The sequence below is a fragment of the Electrona antarctica genome, assembly GCF_951216825.1.
Source record: "Electrona antarctica genome assembly, contig: scaffold_140, whole genome shotgun sequence".
Lineage (NCBI taxonomy): Eukaryota > Metazoa > Chordata > Actinopteri > Myctophiformes > Myctophidae > Electrona > Electrona antarctica.
Genome location: NW_027637610.1, coordinates 272,501 through 290,000, shown reverse-complemented (window position 1 = coordinate 290,000; position 17,500 = coordinate 272,501). Strand labels below are relative to the sequence as shown.

Below are 17,500 nucleotides of genomic sequence, written 5' to 3'. Positions count from 1 at the left end.
GTGGGGCGAGATGGAAAAGGGGCGACCGTACCTGTTATTTACAGCTAGGTATAGTGGGGCGAGTTGGAAAAGGGCCGACCGTACCTGTTATTTACAGCTAGGTAGGGTAGTGGGGCGAGATGGAAAAGGGGCGACCGTACCTGTTATTTACAGCTAGGTAGGGTAGTGGGGCGAGATGGAAAAGGGGCGAACGTACCTGTTATTTACAGCTAGGTAGGGTAGTGGGGCGAGTTGGAAAAGGGCCGACCGTACCTGTTATTTACAGCTAGGTAGGGTAGTGGGGCGAGATGGAAAAGGGGCGACCGTACCTGTTATTTACAGCTAGGTAGGGTAGTGGGGCGAGATGGAAAAGGGGCGAACGTACCTGTTATTTACAGCTAGGTAGGGTAGTGGGGCGAGTTGGAAAAGGGGCGACCGTACCTGTTATTTACAGCTAGGTAGGGTAGTGGGGCGAGTTGGAAAAGGGGCGACCGTACCTGTTATTTACAGCTAGGTAGGGTAGTGGGGCGAGTTGGAAAAGGGGCGACCGTACCGGTTACCAATTCAAATTAGTACAGGCAAGCAGGAGGCAGCAGCTATATATTGTATTCGCTGAGCTGCGGCACGTAGTGGTTTCTTTTCTCCAAAGAAGAGGAACGGGACTGTATAACGGGACATATTCCCTGTGAAGTTGCCCTTGCAATGTTGCACATGGGGAGAGCCGGTCCTCCAACCAAGTAAAACTGATCTACACGGGATTATCAAGACCACATTTCAGAATTTTCTGCAAGGAAAGCCAGGAAGATTGAGGAAAATCCTCACGTACAGTAATTCTATGCTGCTTGTGAGTAACATCTGAGTACTTAATATTTGTCAATTCTCTGAAGTGGGAACGGCTTCTCTCTCTCTCTCTCTCTCTCAATGTTTAGTGCAGTGGTCAGCTACACACTGCTGTCCTTCGCAGTGCATCCAAAAACACCCACTGCCCGCCTGACTGTGTGAATCACTTACCTTGCTTCTGCTCGTTTTGAAGAATTAATCCAAAGTTTGTGATATTATGGTTTAAAGTAGGCATAACTTTTAGCTGGTCAGTCAGTGTGTGCAGAGTGAGAAGCAGCACTGCTCTGCTACTTAAATTGATGTGACCTAGATGTGCCATATGTGCAACTGACTGGCAAGATGATTTGTTATTTGGCAGCACCTGTGTGAATTACCAATAGAAATAAAAATAAAAGGCTTTCATATAGCCTAATCTTACATTTCGGGGTGTTCATTTATTTCAATTAGTTAATACTTGCAAATTGAAGCCAAAATAATGTTCCTAGAAGATCGTGGAAGCAAAGGCAGCTGGAGGAGTGCTAAAACGACAAGGAGCAACAATTTTCCGTCACGTCCAGATCGCAGGATTAAGAATTTCTAACATGCACGCGCGAGGGAGGGTTACCGATACATGCATCGGCTTCACGGATTGGTCAAATGGGCCATGATGTCACCTAAGCCATATAAGTGGCCGCACGCACACACAGACGTGCATTCTGCTTCAGAGCGACGTTGTAAGAACCTTCTCTAATCCTGCTGGTGTTGTGAATCCTCTCTAATCCACAGTAGCTGCTGGTGTTGTGAAATGTTCCAGTGGACCGTTCTTCTCAACCACGGACCAAACAGAGGACGTCGTCATGCTGCTGTTGCCGTGGGAACCGAGCTGTACTCCTTTGGACGGGACGGCAACATGAAGGACAAGGATGGTCAGATGGATCCTCAGATTGAAGTGTTCGTCTTCAACACAGTGTCTTTGATCTGGAGGAAGTTATCACCAGTGACCCCTGGAACAGGAGAGCCTCACCTTGAGGTTCCCTCCAGGCGCCGGGGCCACACAGCTGTGTTGATTGATGATACTGTCTACCTCTGGGTAGGGATTCCTTACTGCAACATGATTTATGCATTTGATGTCGACACCCACATATGGTACAAACCACAGGTTTCTGGGACTGTTCCAGAGAAGAGGAGGAACCACTCAGCCTGTGTCTTGGGGAAGGTCATGTATATTCATGGAGGATGTGCCAAGTGGACTGGAAGCACTAATGACATCTACTGGAACTGGAAACAGTACTTCAATGATTTGTGGAAATTCAGTCCAGAGACCTTCTCCTGGAAGAAGGTTGAGACCAAGGGGAAAGGACCGTCTCCACAGTCTAGGATGTGCTGTTGCATGATGGGAAATCGTATCGTCCTCTTTGGAGGATACAGTCGCATTCTAGTGCATGGAAAATATCATTTCACATCCTCTGGTGACCTGTATGTCTTAGACTTCAGTCCTAGCCTCAAGACATTATGTAAGCTAGCAGTTATTCAGTACGGTCTGGAGCAGTCTGGACTCCCACACAACATCAGGTGGGAACTGGCAGCCATGACTAATTGACTACCAACAGCAGCTGAGAAAACCATCACATAATCAAATAAAATGATACATAATAAATAAATAATGACGTGGGACAAATTAAAAACAATAGAAAAAATATAGCTGCAAGCAGCGATAAGGCGGGACCAAGAAAGAAGACAATACGCAACAAGAACAATATGCACAAATAAGACTCACGGGCTGAGTTATAGGTACCCGGATTTGAACACACAACCTTGTGGTCCGAAGGTGAGAGCTCAACCAACTGAGCCATCTGGACACAGTCAGTTGATGCATTCTTAAAGGGGCATTCCACTCATTTTCAACATTGTACTATGTCATTAATGTACCTTAGAGCTGTTGTGTGGAAATATTAAAAAGGTTCCCCCATTCTGTGTTTCCTAGAACTAGAGGCATGAAAAAAATCATTAACATGGTGAAACACATCTTGATGACATCATCAAGATGTGTTTCACCATGTTAATGATTTTTTTCATAATTACAGTTCTAGGAAACACAGAATGGGGGAGACTTTTTTTATTATTTCCACACAACAGCTCTAAGGTATATTAATGACATAGTAAAATGTTGAAAATGGGTGGTTTTCCCCTTTAACAGTAACATCATGCAGTGTTTTTGGTAACAAGTATGTGTCCTTGTTTTGGGCATGTCACTATCCATTACTACAGTGTGTTTTGCTGTAAATCTTTTCACGTACAAACTTCTCTTCAACGTTGATTTCAGATAATGGTCCATACATTGTGTGTAGAACGTTTCATGCAAATTGCTAAAAAAAAACAGGCAGAAAACCAGGTATAAGCATTTTTCAAACTGCTCAAAATGGCGGGAAATCTGAAGTCACTTTGTGACTTCTTGGTCCCTTAATAAAACTAGCTAAAAAAGACAGGGTGTGATATAGCACAAATGTCTGCAAGAAGACCTATCTATCTCTCAAGGAGTGACAGACCAATCAGAGAAGACCTGTCTATCTCTCAAGAAGTGACAGACCAATCAGAGAAGACCTGTCTATCTTTCAAGGAGTGACAGACCAATCAGAAGTCTAGAACCGATGTCTCCGCCTCAGACCTCAGCATTCAAAGATCCTGTTCCTCCCTCACTTTTATCCCTTTTTCTTTTTGAGGTGCTAGCCCCTCCTAAGCCCGTCTTTATGGGTTTGTGTAACCACAAACATTGGTCAAACTTTTATCATCATGATGATAAAATACTTATTTTCCTTTCTTTGAGGGGCGCTAACCCCTCCTATATACAGCTTTTGTCTCGACAAAATTTCCGCAAAACAAACATTAAACTCCATCGACGATGAAAGGAACATGTAGGTCATCTTGTCCTCACACGTCTCATATCTGACATCGTCAATGAAAGGAGAAATTAGGACAACTGTCTGTGTCAAATATGACGTAAATTAGTGGCAACAGGCATTCTGATTGGCCAGTATGAGATGATGCATGATGATGTACAATGATAAGAGCGCCCCTCACTTCACACGGGTGTGATTTTTATTTAAACATTTGACGACAATGTAGAATGTAGTATGGATGTTTTGAGGGCAGCTAGCCCCTCCCCCCCCCCCCTCGCCTCTCCCCCTCCTGCTAGCCCCTCCCCCTCCTGCTAGCCCCTCCCGCTAGCCCCTCCAATGCATGGCTTTTGAAAATTACATCATATGCACCACGGTGGAGCGACAATTTCCCGTCACGTCCCGATCGCGGGATTAAGAACGAATATTATTCCCATCCTGCGGGAATCCCGAATAAAAGGTCATCCTCTAACACGAACGCGCGAGGGAGGGTTACCGATACATGCATCGGCTTCACGGATTGGTCAAATGGGCCATGATGTCACCTAAGCCATATAAGTGGCCGTACGCACACACAGACGTGCATTCTGCTTCAGAGCGACGTTGGAAGAACCTTCTCTAATCCTGTTGGTGTTGTGAATCCTCTCTAATCCACAGTAGCTGCTGGTGTCGTGAAATGTTCCAGTGGACCGTTCGTCTCAACCAAGTACCAAACAGAGGATGTCGTCATGCTGCTGTTGCCGTGGGAACCGAGCTGTACTCCTTTGGACGGGACGGCAACATGAAGGACAAGGATGGTCAGATGGATCCTCAGATTGAAGTGTTCGTCTTCAACACAGTGTCTTTGAACTGGAGGAAGTTGACCCCAGTGACCACTGGAACAGGAGAACCTCAACTTGAGGTTCCCTCCAGGCCCTACGGCCACACAGCTGTGTTGATTGAAGATACTGTCTACCTCTGGGGAGGTTATCCTTACTGCAATGTGCTTTATGCATTTGATGTCGACGCCCACAGACGGTTCAAACCACAGGTTTCAGGGACTGTTCCAGAGAAGGGGTACGGCCACTCAGCCTGTGTTTTGGGGAAGGTCATGTATATTCATGGAGGATTAACCCGGAATGGACTCACTAATGACATCTACAAGTTGGACACCACCACAATGGTCTGGTCTTTAATTAACACCAGAGGAACTCCACCTCATGCTTCATCAAGTCACTCGGCTACCATCATCGGGACAAAGATGTTTGTATTTGGGGGCTATGGGTGGGGTCAGTACTACAACATCATCAGAGTGTTTGACACAGAGACCGATCTCTGGATGAGAACACCGTCTCCACAGCTTCTTCCAGAAGGACGCTGGGATCATTCAGCCTTTACCTACAATGGAGAGCTGTACATATTTGGTGGCTGGAACGGTAACCAGTACTTCAATGATGTGTGGAAATTCAGTCCAGAGACCTTCTCCTGGAAGAAGGTTGAGCCCAAGGGGAAAGGACCGTCTCCGACACATACGATGTCCTGTTGCATGATGAGAGATCGTATCATCATCTTTGGAGAATACAAACGTATTCTAGAGGATGGAACATACAAAAGCACATCCTCTGGTGACCTGTATGTCTTAGACTTCAGTCCTAGCCTCAAGATATTATGTAAGCTACCAGTTATTCAGTACGGTCTGGAGAAGTCTGGACTCCCACACAACATCAGGAGGGAACTGGCAGCCATGACTAATTGACTACCAACAGCAGCTGAGAAAACCATCACATAACCAAATAAAACGATACATAATAAATAAATATGACGTGGGACAAATTAAAAAACATCTAGCTAAAAAAGACAGGATGTGATATAGCACAAATGTCTGAAAGAAGACATGTCTATCTGTCAAGGAGTGACAGACCAATCAGAGAAGACCTGTCTATCTGTCAAGGAGTGACAGACCTATCAGAGAAGACCTGTCTATCTGTCAAGGAGTGACAGACCTATCAGAGAAGACCTGTCTAACTCTCAAGGAGTGACAGACCAATCAGAGAGGACCTGTCTTCCGTCAAGGAGTGACATGACAGACCAATCAGAGAAGACCTGTCTATCTGTCAAGGAGGATAGACCAATCAGAAGTCTAGAACTGATGTCTCCGCCTCAGACCTCAGCATTCATAGATCCTGTTCCTCCCTCACTTTTATCCCTTTTTCTTTTTGAGGTGCTAGCCCCTCCTAAGCCTATCTTTATGGGTTTGTGTAACCACAAACATTGAAGACAAAAGTGAGGACGCACATTGTGATTGGCCAGAATGAGATGATGTAATGATGATAAGAGCACCCCTCACTTCACACGGGTGTGATTATTTCTAAAAAGCTGTAAGCCCTAAAGTGTAAGGAGTTACAGCATAGAGGATTAATGACATATTGGACAAAATGGTGTAGCATTTTTTCTTTGCGTTTTTTTTAAGGCTGTCAAAGTTAACGCGTTAATCATGCGTTAACGCAAAGTCCGCGCTAACGGCGTTAATTTGATTAACGCGCGGTGAAGTTTGACAGAACGGTTGAGAGACGCATCTGAAATTCACATGCATGCAGCCAGAGATTCCAATAGCCCCGCCTCTCTCTCATTCCCCCCTCTCCGTCAGACAGCCTGTGCAGCCGGGGTGCGGAGTGTACTAGTGTGGCTGGGTCAGCTAGGCTGAATGCCTCCGTTGGGCTCGTTATTAATTAATTTGCTCCACGATGTGTTAGACTAGAAGCTCTTTGAAGTGGGCATTGGGCAAAAGCAAAACTCTGGCAGTTTTGGTTGGCAAACATAGCAGTTAGTTGTGACAGCTTGGTGCTACACAGACCATGCTAATGATTGCTAAAGCTAATGTTGACAGCCTGACTGTGCGTGCGTGCAGCGTGCTTGCAGGGGAGAGAGAGGGGCAGGGGGGGGCTCTCGTCTGGGAGTGTGTGTGTGCGTGCGTGTGTGTGTGTGTGTGTGTGTGTTGAGTTGATGATTTTGTTTCCCTCTTCCATGGCATTTGCAATAAAGCAAGCATTCTCCCATGTTGATAGGAGTATTTAAAACTTAAAAAGCAGTGGTTCTGAACCAGTGGTCCCTGAGGGGGTTCCAGGTGGCCCCCAGCTAAATGATGGAGAGTTGGTAACCAAATGAACCCTTATAGATCTTTAACTCTTGAGAGTGTAAAATGAAACCAAGTGGGTAAATTTGGTTTAATTTTACACTCTCAAGAGTTGAATAATTGTTAAACATCTGCATTACTTAAGTTAATTTACAAGAAGTCTACACAATTAGAGAACTTAGAAAACATGTTATTTTGATCAACATTGGCCTGTTATCTCTCCTAATGGTACCAACATACAGTTCTTTAGTCATCAAATGGTGGTCCGTGGCTCAAATGCAGAATAAATAATGGACCTTGATAAGAAAAATCTTGAAAACCACTGATTTAAGGTATTTAAGGTTTTCCTTTTTTTGAGGGGCGCTAACCCCTCCTATATACAGCTTTTGTCTCGACAAAATGTCCGCAACACAAACATTAAACTCCATCGACGATGAAGGGAACATTTACGTCATCTTGTCCCCACACGTCTCATATCTGACATAGACAATGAAAGGAGAAATTAGGACAAATGTCTGTGTCAAATATGACGTAAATTAGTGGCAACAGGCATTCTGATTGGCCAGTATGAGATGATTCATGAGGATGTACAATGATAAGAGCGCCCCTCACTTCACACGGGTGTGTTTTTTTTTAAAACATTTGACGACAATGTAGAATGTAGTATGGATGTTTTGAGGGCCGCTAGCCCCTCCCCCTCCCGCTACCCCCTCCCCCTCCTGCTAGCCCCTCCCGCTAGCCCCTATAATGCATGGCTTTTGAAAATTACATCATATGTGCGACAGTGGAGCGACAATTTCCCGTCACGTCTCGATCGCGGGATTAAAGGTGTAGTGAAATGAAAAATATGTTTTTCACACCTTTAGACCACATCCGTGGTCATCATATGAGCATACCTAACAATGGATGCCAAACAAATTGGTAAATTCTCATTTTTGTCTATATCAAAAGTCCATAAAAATCGAATTTGAATTACTTCTTGAAAACGAAAACGTACTGCGTGATGACGTGTCGAGGCCCACATCGATAAAAGCCAATAAAAATGAAGCTCACGCGTTTAATTCCCCATAGCTGCGCATCCTTCCAACACTGTCCAACACAGCTGCTACTGATTACAGAAATCCTCCGTGTTTATTCCCATTCAAGATACCATCCAGACAGTATATTACACGGTTTCAACTTAATCATCACGCTAAAATATGTATCTAAAACATTATAAGGGTAGAAATAAGCCACATAACAGTAAACTGGTACAACTGGCCGACTATCTGACTTGTAAACAAACAATCCATGCGTCCTGCGTATAGCATAGCTACCGTCCCTAGCTACAGTCCCATCGCCTGATTGGTTCAGAAAATTCAGAGCGGTGTTTCGAGCTGAAACCGTCTGAAACTTCAAAACAAAATGCCCACCATTTCCGTTTCACTACGCCTTAGAGAACAAATATTAATCCCATCCTGCGGGAATCCCGAATAAAAGGTCATCCTCTAACACGAACGCGCAAGGGAGGGTTACCGATACATGCATCGGCTTCACGGATTGGTCAAATGGGCCATGATGTCACCTAAGCCATATAAGTGGCCGTACGCACACACAGACGTGCATTCTGCTTCAGAGCGACGTTGGAAGAACCTTCTCTAATCCTGCTGGTGTTGTGAATCCTCTCTAATCCACAGTAGCTGCTGGTGTCGTGAAATGTTCCAGTGGACCGTTCGTCTCAACCACGGACCAAACAGAGGATGTCGTCATGCTGCTGTTGCCGTGGGAAACGAGCTGTACTCCTTTGGACGGGACGGCAACATGAAGGACAAGGATGGTCAGATGGATCCTCAGATTGAAGTGTTTGTCTTCAACACAGTGTCTTTGAACTGGAGGAAGTTGACCCCAGTGATCCCTGGAACAGGAGAACCTCACCTTGAGGTTCCCTCCAGGTGCTGGGGCCACACAGCTGTGTTGATAGCATATACTGTCTACCTCTGGGGAGGTTATCCTTACTGCAATGTGCTTTATGCATTTGATGTCGACGCCCACAGATGGTTCAAACCCAGGGTTTCTGGAACTGTTCCAGAGGAGAGGAGATACCACTCAGCCTGTGTGTTGGGGAAGGTCATGTATATTCATGGAGGATGTGCCTGGACTGGAAGCACTAATGACATCTACAAGTTGGACACCACCACAATGGTCTGGACTTTAATTAACACCAGAGGAACTCCACCTCCTGCTTCATCACGTCACTCTGCTACCATCATCGGGACAAAGACGTTTGTATTTGGGGGCTATGGGTGGAGTCAGTACTACAACACCATCAGAGTGTTTGACACAGAGACCAACCTTTGGATGAACACACCTTCTGTACAGCTTCTTCCAGAAGGACGTGATGATCATTCAGCCTTTACCTACAATGGGGAGCTGTACATATTTGGTGGCTGGAACGGTAACCAGGACTTTAATGACGTGTGGAAATTCAGTCCAGAGACCTTCTCCTGGAAGAAGATTAAGCCCAAGGGGAAACGCCCATATCCACAGTCTAAGATCTGCTGTTGCATGATGGGAGATCGTATCATCATTTTTGGAGGATTCAAACAGATTAAATTGGATGGAACATACGAACACAAATCCTCTGGTGACCTGTATGTTCTAGACTTCAGTCCTAGCCTCAAGACATTATGTAAGCTAGCAGTTATTCAGTACGGTCTGGAGCAGTCTGGACTCCCACACAACATCAGGTGGGAACTGGCAGCCATGACTAATTGACTACCAACAGCAGCTGAGAAAACCATCACATAACCGAATAAAACGATACATAATAAATAAATAATGACGTGGGACAAATTAAAAACAATAGAAAAATAAAGTTAGCTAAAAAAGACAGGATGTGATATAGCACAAATGTCTGAAAGAAGACCTGTCTATCTCTCAAGGAGTGACAGACCAATCAGAGAAGACCTGTCTAGCTGTCAAGGAGTGACATGACAGACCTATCAGAGAAGACCTGTATATCTCTCAAGGAGTGACAGACCAATCAGAGAAGACCTGTCTATCTCTCAAGGAGTGATAGACCTATCAGAGAAGACCTGTCTATCTGTCAAGGAGTGACATGACAGACCTATCAGAGAAGACCTGTCTATCTCTCAAGGAGTGATAGACCTATCAGAGAAGACCTGTCTATGTAGTCAAGGAGTGATAGACCTATCAGAGAAGACCTGTCTATCTCTCAGGGAGTGATAGACCTATCAGAGAAGACCTGTCTATCTGTCAAGGAGTAAAAATGTAAACTGTTATTGTTCATATTTGGAAGCCTCCATAAATCATGTCCATAAATCAGTTGTGATTGGCCTGCAGATCACAGGAACGTCCAATAGGCAGAGATCAGACATTGGCTACATTCTGTCCAATAGGCAGAGAGATGATCAGACATTGGTTATATTCTGTCCAATAGGCAGAGAGATGATCAGACATTGGCTACATTCTGTCCAATAAGTAGAGAGCTGATCAGACATTGGCTACATACTGTCCAATAAGTAGAGAGCTGATCAGACATTGGCTACATACTGTCCAATAAGTAGAGAGCTGATCAGACATTGGCTACATACTGTCCAATAAGTAGAGAGATGATCAGACATTGGCTACATTCTGTCTGTGATAATTGTCAGTCGACCATATATTCTTGTTGAATGTGAACGGAAATGAGGATGCCACGTGTGCGTGTGTGCGTGCGTGCGTGCGCTCACCTCATCCACAGTGGGGGCAGTCCAGGACTCCAACTCAGGCTGCGGGTCAAGGTCACCGTGGGGGTCAAGGTCACCGTGGGGGTCAAGGTCGGCCTGGTAGTCGCTAGGCGCTAGGTGGTCGTCGCTGGTTTCCGGGTGGTCGTCAGTAGTTCCTGGTAGCGGAGGGTTCAATTACTACAGGGTTACATAATCACAGTAACCCTTAATCATATTCCGTCATTCAAGGGCCTTTGGATAGAAATGAAACAGAATCCATGCAGTCACTTTCAGTCAGAGTGCTGCAGAGGTGGGTGTCTGTGACTGTGACCAGCTGATGCTCGTTGACGCTTCATTGATGCATCAAGGAAGGCAATTATGTTTCTGCACCGTCAAATATAGGTCCACATCTATTCTAAGATAGCATCTTAAATATAGGTCCACATCTATTCTAAGATAGCATCTTAAATATAGGTCCACATCTATTCTAAGATAGCATCTTAAATAAATGTTGTGGAAATGTGTTGTGACTTTGATTTGAAAGTTTTAGTACAAATAGTTCCAATGGCATCTAAATGTAAGGTTGCAAATATGCTTATCGGTGTTGCGAGGATGAGGCGGTACCTGGAAAAGACTCTTCCCACCCCTAGGGGTACCAGGGGGGGAAGAGTCATGGAAGCCCCTCAGAAAGGATGGAGGCTACACGATGGAAGACCCTCAGTCAGTCTGGAGGCTATACGATGGAAGCCTCTCAGTCAGTCTGGAGGCTACACGATGGAAGCCTCTCAGTCAGTCTGGAGGCTATACGATGGAAGCCTCTCAGTCAGTCTGGAGGCTACACGATGGAAGCCTCTCAGTCAGTCTGGAGGCTATACGATGGAAGCCTCTCAGTCAGTCTGGAGGCTACACGATGGAAGCCTCTCAGTCAGTCTGGAGGCTACACGATGGAAGACCCTCAGTCAGTCTGGAGGCTACACGATGGAAGCCTCTCAGTCAGTCTGGAGGCTACACGATGGAAGCCTCTCGTCAGCCTGGAGGCTACACGATGGAAGCCTCTCAGTCAGTCTGGAGGCTACACGATGGAAGCCCCTCAGTCAGCCTGGAGGCTACACGATGGAAGACCCTCAGTCAGTCTGGAGGCTACACAATGGAAGCCCCTCAGTCAGGATGGAGGCTACATGATGGAAGCCTCTCAGTCCCCCTGGAGGCTACACGATGGAAGCCCCTCAGTCAGTCTGGAGGCTACACAATGGAGGCCCCTCAGTCAGTCTGGAGGCTACACGATGGAAGCCTCTCAGTCAGTCTGGAGGCTACACGATGGAAGCCTCTCAGTCAGTCTGGAGGCTACACGATGGAAGCCTCTCAGTCAGTCTGGAGGCTACAGGATGGAAGCCCCTCAGTCAGTCTGGAGGCTACACGATGGAAGCCCCTCAGTCAGTCTGGAGGCTACACGATGGAAGCCCCTCAGTCAGGATGGAGGCTACAGGATGGAAGACCCTCAGTCAGGATGGAGGCTACACGATGGAAGCCTCTCAGTCAGTCTGGAGGCTACACGATGGAAGACCCTCAGTCAGTCTGGAGGCTACACGATGGAAGCCTCTCAGTCAGTCTGGAGGCTACACGATGGAAGCCTCTCAGTCAGTCTGGAGGCTATACGATGGAAGCCTCTCAGTCAGTCTGGAGGCTACACGATGGAAGCCTCTCAGTCAGTCTGGAGGCTATACGATGGAAGCCTCTCAGTCAGTCTGGAGGCTACACGATGGAAGCCTCTCAGTCAGTCTGGAGGCTACACGATGGAAGACCCTCAGTCAGTCTGGAGGCTACACGATGGAAGCCTCTCAGTCAGTCTGGAGGCTACACGATGGAAGCCTCTCGTCAGCCTGGAGGCTACACGATGGAAGCCTCTCAGTCAGTCTGGAGGCTACACGATGGAAGCCCCTCAGTCAGCCTGGAGGCTACACGATGGAAGACCCTCAGTCAGTCTGGAGGCTACACAATGGAAGCCCCTCAGTCAGGATGGAGGCTACATGATGGAAGCCTCTCAGTCCCCCTGGAGGCTACACGATGGAAGCCCCTCAGTCAGTCTGGAGGCTACACAATGGAGGCCCCTCAGTCAGTCTGGAGGCTACACGATGGAAGCCTCTCAGTCAGTCTGGAGGCTACACGATGGAAGCCTCTCAGTCAGTCTGGAGGCTACACGATGGAAGCCTCTCAGTCAGTCTGGAGGCTACAGGATGGAAGCCCCTCAGTCAGTCTGGAGGCTACACGATGGAAGCCCCTCAGTCAGTCTGGAGGCTACACGATGGAAGCCCCTCAGTCAGGATGGAGGCTACAGGATGGAAGACCCTCAGTCAGGATGGAGGCTACACGATGGAAGCCTCTCAGTCAGTCTGGAGGCTACACGATGGAAGACCCTCAGTCAGTCTGGAGGCTACACGATGGAAGCCTCTCAGTCAGTCTGGAGGCTACACGATGGAAGCCTCTCAGTCAGTCTGGAGGCTACACGATGGAAGCCACTCAGTCAGTCTGGAGGCTACACGATGGAAGACCCTCAGTCAGTCTGGAGGCTACACAATGGAGGCCCCTCAGTCAGTCTGGAGGCTACACAATGGAGGCCCCTCAGTCAGTCTGGAGGCTACACAATGGAGGCCCCTCAGTCAGTCTGGAGGCTACACGATGGAAGCCTCTCAGTCCCCCTGGAGGCTACACGATGGAAGCCTCTCAGTCCCCCTGGAGGCTACACGATGGAAGCCCCTCAGTCAGCCTGGAGGCTACACGATGGAAGCCTCTCAGTCACCCTGGAGGCTACACGATGGAAGCCCCTCAGTCAGCCTGGAGGCTACACGATGGAAGCCTCTCAGTCAGTCTGGAGGCTACACGATGGAAGCCCCTCAGTCAGTCTGGAGGCTACACGATGGAAGCCTCTCAGTCACCCTGGAGGCTACACGATGGAAGCCTCTCAGTCAGCCTGGAGGCTACACGATGGAAGCCCCTCAGTCAGCCTGGAGGCTACACGATGGAAGCCCCTCAGTCAGTCTGGAGGCTACACGATGGAAGCCTCTCAGTCCCCCTGGAGGCTACACGATGGAAGCCTCTCAGTCAGTCTGGAGGCTACACGATGGAAGCCTCTCAGTCAGTCTGGAGGCTACACGATGGAAGCCCCTCAGTCACCCTGGAGGCTACACGATGGAAGACCCTCAGTCCCCCTGGAGGCTACACGATGGAAGCCTCTCAGTCAAATACGGTCACATAAATCATATCGGGGTCTCTGTATCGTGATTACGTACATATCACGAGGTTGCAGGCAATATACCCACCACTAGTTTCTGGGTGGTCGTCGGTGGTTTCTGGGTGGTCGTCAGTGGTGTCTGGGTGGTCCTCGCTGGTTGCTGGGTGGTCCTCGCTGGTTGCTGGGAGGTCATCGCTGGTTTCTAGGTGGCCCTCGCTGGTTTCTGGGTGGTCCTCGCTGGTTGCTGGGTGGTCCTCGCTGGTTGCTGGGAGGTCGTCGGTGGTTTCTGGGTGTCTACAACACACCAGGGTGAAAGGGGGCGGGACCTCTCTCAGAAATCCCACCGCCTCCCTGCGAGACTTCCCGTACAACTGGACCCCATTCACCTACACGCACACGCGCACACACACACACACACGCACGCACGCACGCACGCACGCACGCACGCACGCACGCACGCACGCACGCACGCACGCACGCACGCACACACGCACGCACGCACACACGCAGGCTATATTAAAGGAATCATGGCGGCCCTCGAGTGTGGTCACTGGTGTTCAGTCACTTCAGCTGGTCAGTCAAAGCTGCTCCACTTGTATCTACACGACAGAAAATGGGTGCACACCAAACCAACGACAGCTCCCGACTATGCGTGTGTATGTACACGTACCTCCAGCACCTCATCCTTAGGGCTGCGTGTGTGCGTGCGTGCGTGCGTGCGTGCGTGCGTGCGTGCGTGCGGTACACATACCTCCAGCACCTCGTCCTCGGGCCTCAGGGCTCCGTGGCGGTCCGCGGGGCCCCCGGGGGCCACAGAGGAGATGTAGTGGTGTCCGTCAAACGAGTCTAGCTCCACCCCCAGACGCATGGCGTGGATGGGCAGCAGCTGGATGGAACAAACAGTAATGATAAGAAGTCTAGCTCCACCCCCAGGGGGGGGGGTCCCTGGAACAACATATTTTCAGATGGGGGTCGGCAGGTCCTGACAGGTCACTGTGGTTCTGGGGGGGGGGGGGGGGGTAGGGGGGGGGGGGGGGGGTCCCTGGAACAACATATTTTCAGATGGGGGTCGGCCCCTGTGGTTCTACTGACCACAGGTCCTGACAGGTCACTGTTCTACTGACCACAGGTCCTGACAGGTCACTGTTCTGACCACAGGTCCTAACAGGTCACTGTTCTACTGACCAGTGATGTAAATAGCGTGCGTTTTGCGTCCCAAAACGCACTTTATAGTTTTGGGCCGCACTTCACCAACACCCCCTGCGTCCACGGGATGCACTACTGTAAAAGAATGCGGTAAAACAAATAATCTACGGACACGATCATTTTGCATGGCCACATGCGACCTCATCCTACGTTATAAACGATAAAATCCACGTAGGACTCGTTGTAGAACCACTAGTTAACAACAACACAGTCTGACGGGCACCGCCATCTTGCTCAGAGACGAGCGCTGAGCGGAGCGCAGCCTGGAGACCAGAGCCGTTTAGAGAGAGAGAGTGACGACAACATACCGTTCAGTGACTCATGAAGCTCCGTGAATAAACAGTGAACGGGGTTGTCGCAACTCTCTCATCTACACGGCGCTGCCTCCGACAGAAAGACAGGGGAACATTTTTGAGCATGACAAACAGAGTAGACCCGATTGAATGGGAAACACACATTGTGTACTGTAACAAACGCCGACACTGTTGTATGTTGTGCTTTGTAGACCGGTGCCACCACACATTAACATGCCCCCCCCCACCCCCCACCCCCCCAACAAAGAAGTGCCAAAGCCAACTGCAGGGCAACAAAAAATATTAGCAACCCTATTTTCTAAATCTAACATCATCATCTGCTAATGATGATGATGTGTGCTGCTGTGCACAGCCTACCTCCTCCATGACTGCTTCTACTTAATCTCCAGGTTAGTTTTGTAGCATTCATTTTTATTTTGTATATATTGTGTAATGTGTCATAAAAACAACATAAAGATTTATTAACAGTTAAAACTGGCAGAATTATTATAGATTTCATATAGCCCAAATCATATGAAATATGTATGTAGTATGAATGTAGAGCTTTTTTTTTTCCTAATTTATTTTGCTAGCTTTAGTTATAATAATAATTTCTTCTTTGTTTTCTACATGAATATAACCACATTATAACCATATAAGATGAAATGGGAGTTAAATGCTGCAATTTGTAAAAATGGCAAAATATGACTTTTAAACGTCGCTGAAGTGGGACTCATCAAATGTCCCTGGGACTCATCTAAAAGACCACCCCTGCATCCCGGGACTCATTACATTGAAAACCTATTTACATCACTGCACAGGTCCTGACAGGTCACTGTTGAGGTTCTTACCTTAGAATACGTCTGAAGCTCTGCATCGTCTTCTATCACTGCATCCAACACTACCACCTGCGCACGCACACACACACACAAGCTTAATTATAGCTTTTAGGAAGGCCATAAATCTGGTTTGGAGCTCTCTAGTTCTGTGTGTGTCTCACCAGGACTTGGTACTGAGGTCCTAAAGCCTGCTCCCATTTGGACATCAACTCCTGTTCCTCTACGGACAAGGTCTCTGTTGCTGCACGCACGCGCACGCACGCACACGCACACGCACACCACACACACACACACACACACACACACACACACACACACACACACACACACACACACACACACACACACACACACGCGCAACAGTGAAAAGTCAACGACTGATCAACAGACAAAGCTCGGACAGTGATTTTATAAAGCTAAAGGTGGTGCTTCTCTTGTGTAATGCGTGTTAGTCGTGGGTGCTCTTCACAGTCTGTTTGTTGTCTCAACGTGTCTACTCTGCACCGTCGTACGGTAGCTTCTGTTCACCGACTGTGTGCTCTGCAGCGCGCTGCGCTATCATTGATTGAAAAATTAGGACCTAATTCACGCCAGCATTTTTTCCAGTCGAGCTCTTATTTTGAAAAGCCACATTTTCAGTCGACCGGAAGTGGATTATCCCAGCAAGCTAGGCGGAGCCCAGGCAGCCTTTGTTTACATGATCGATCTATGCCGGTGCACTGGAGAGCTCCACATCGCCGTCTCTGTGCTGTCAAAGAAACGCTGTTTTGACCAAAATGCCATTTGGGACAAGGAATAGGAGATACAGGCGATTGAAAGAAACGGATAGAATGGATTATTATGGCGACGGCGATCTAAGATGAACGATCCAGTGCTGTGCTAAAACATAGCTAGCTAACCGGCTAACGTGAGTAGCATTATGGGTCGATCCATCGAATGCAGTATAAAAGCGCAATTGACAAAGGTCTTCGGCAATGGCGTTAAGCGTCAGTATCAAAATTAGGCTTCAATTGACAATGGACTTCGGCAAAGGCGCGGAGGGAGTTAACACCCTCCGCGCCTTTGCCGACGATTAAAGTCAATTGAAGCCTAATTTTGATACTGACGCTTAACGCCATTGCCGACGGCCATCGGCAATTGAGCTTTTATAGCACGTTCGATTGCTCGAGCCAAAATGCTACTCACGTTAGCCGGTTAGCTAGTTAGGTCAAAGGTTATAGGTTATAGGTCATAGGTTATATCAAACACAATACAAGACAAGACAGTGAATGTGCATAAAGTCAGACATCGAGATAATAAAAATCACACCCGTGTGAACTGAGTGGTGTAAGGTCTGTATGACGTAATGAAATCATGTCTGACGTAATGAAATCACACCCGGGTGAACAGGGTGAACATAGCAACCATGCTCATTTTTTCTGC

The 17,500-nt window shown here is 47.8% G+C and overlaps 1 protein-coding gene across 3 annotated transcripts in view; it reads right to left on the bottom strand.

Moving 5' to 3' along the window:
• The window catches only part of patj (PATJ crumbs cell polarity complex component), an 80,348-nt gene that overhangs the window by 37,147 nt on the left and 25,701 nt on the right, over positions 1 to 17,500 (bottom strand). For all 3 annotated transcript variants that reach the window (XM_079531646.1, XM_079531647.1, XM_079531648.1), the window contains 5 exons: positions 16,240 to 16,319; positions 16,091 to 16,147; positions 14,492 to 14,626; positions 13,829 to 14,126; positions 10,536 to 10,687 (listed from right to left, as the gene is read on the bottom strand). In XM_079531646.1, the coding sequence (XP_079387772.1) occupies positions 10,536 to 10,687; positions 13,829 to 14,126; positions 14,492 to 14,626; positions 16,091 to 16,147; positions 16,240 to 16,319 (722 nt within the window). The remainder of the gene's footprint in view (positions 1 to 10,535; positions 10,688 to 13,828; positions 14,127 to 14,491; positions 14,627 to 16,090; positions 16,148 to 16,239; positions 16,320 to 17,500) is intronic.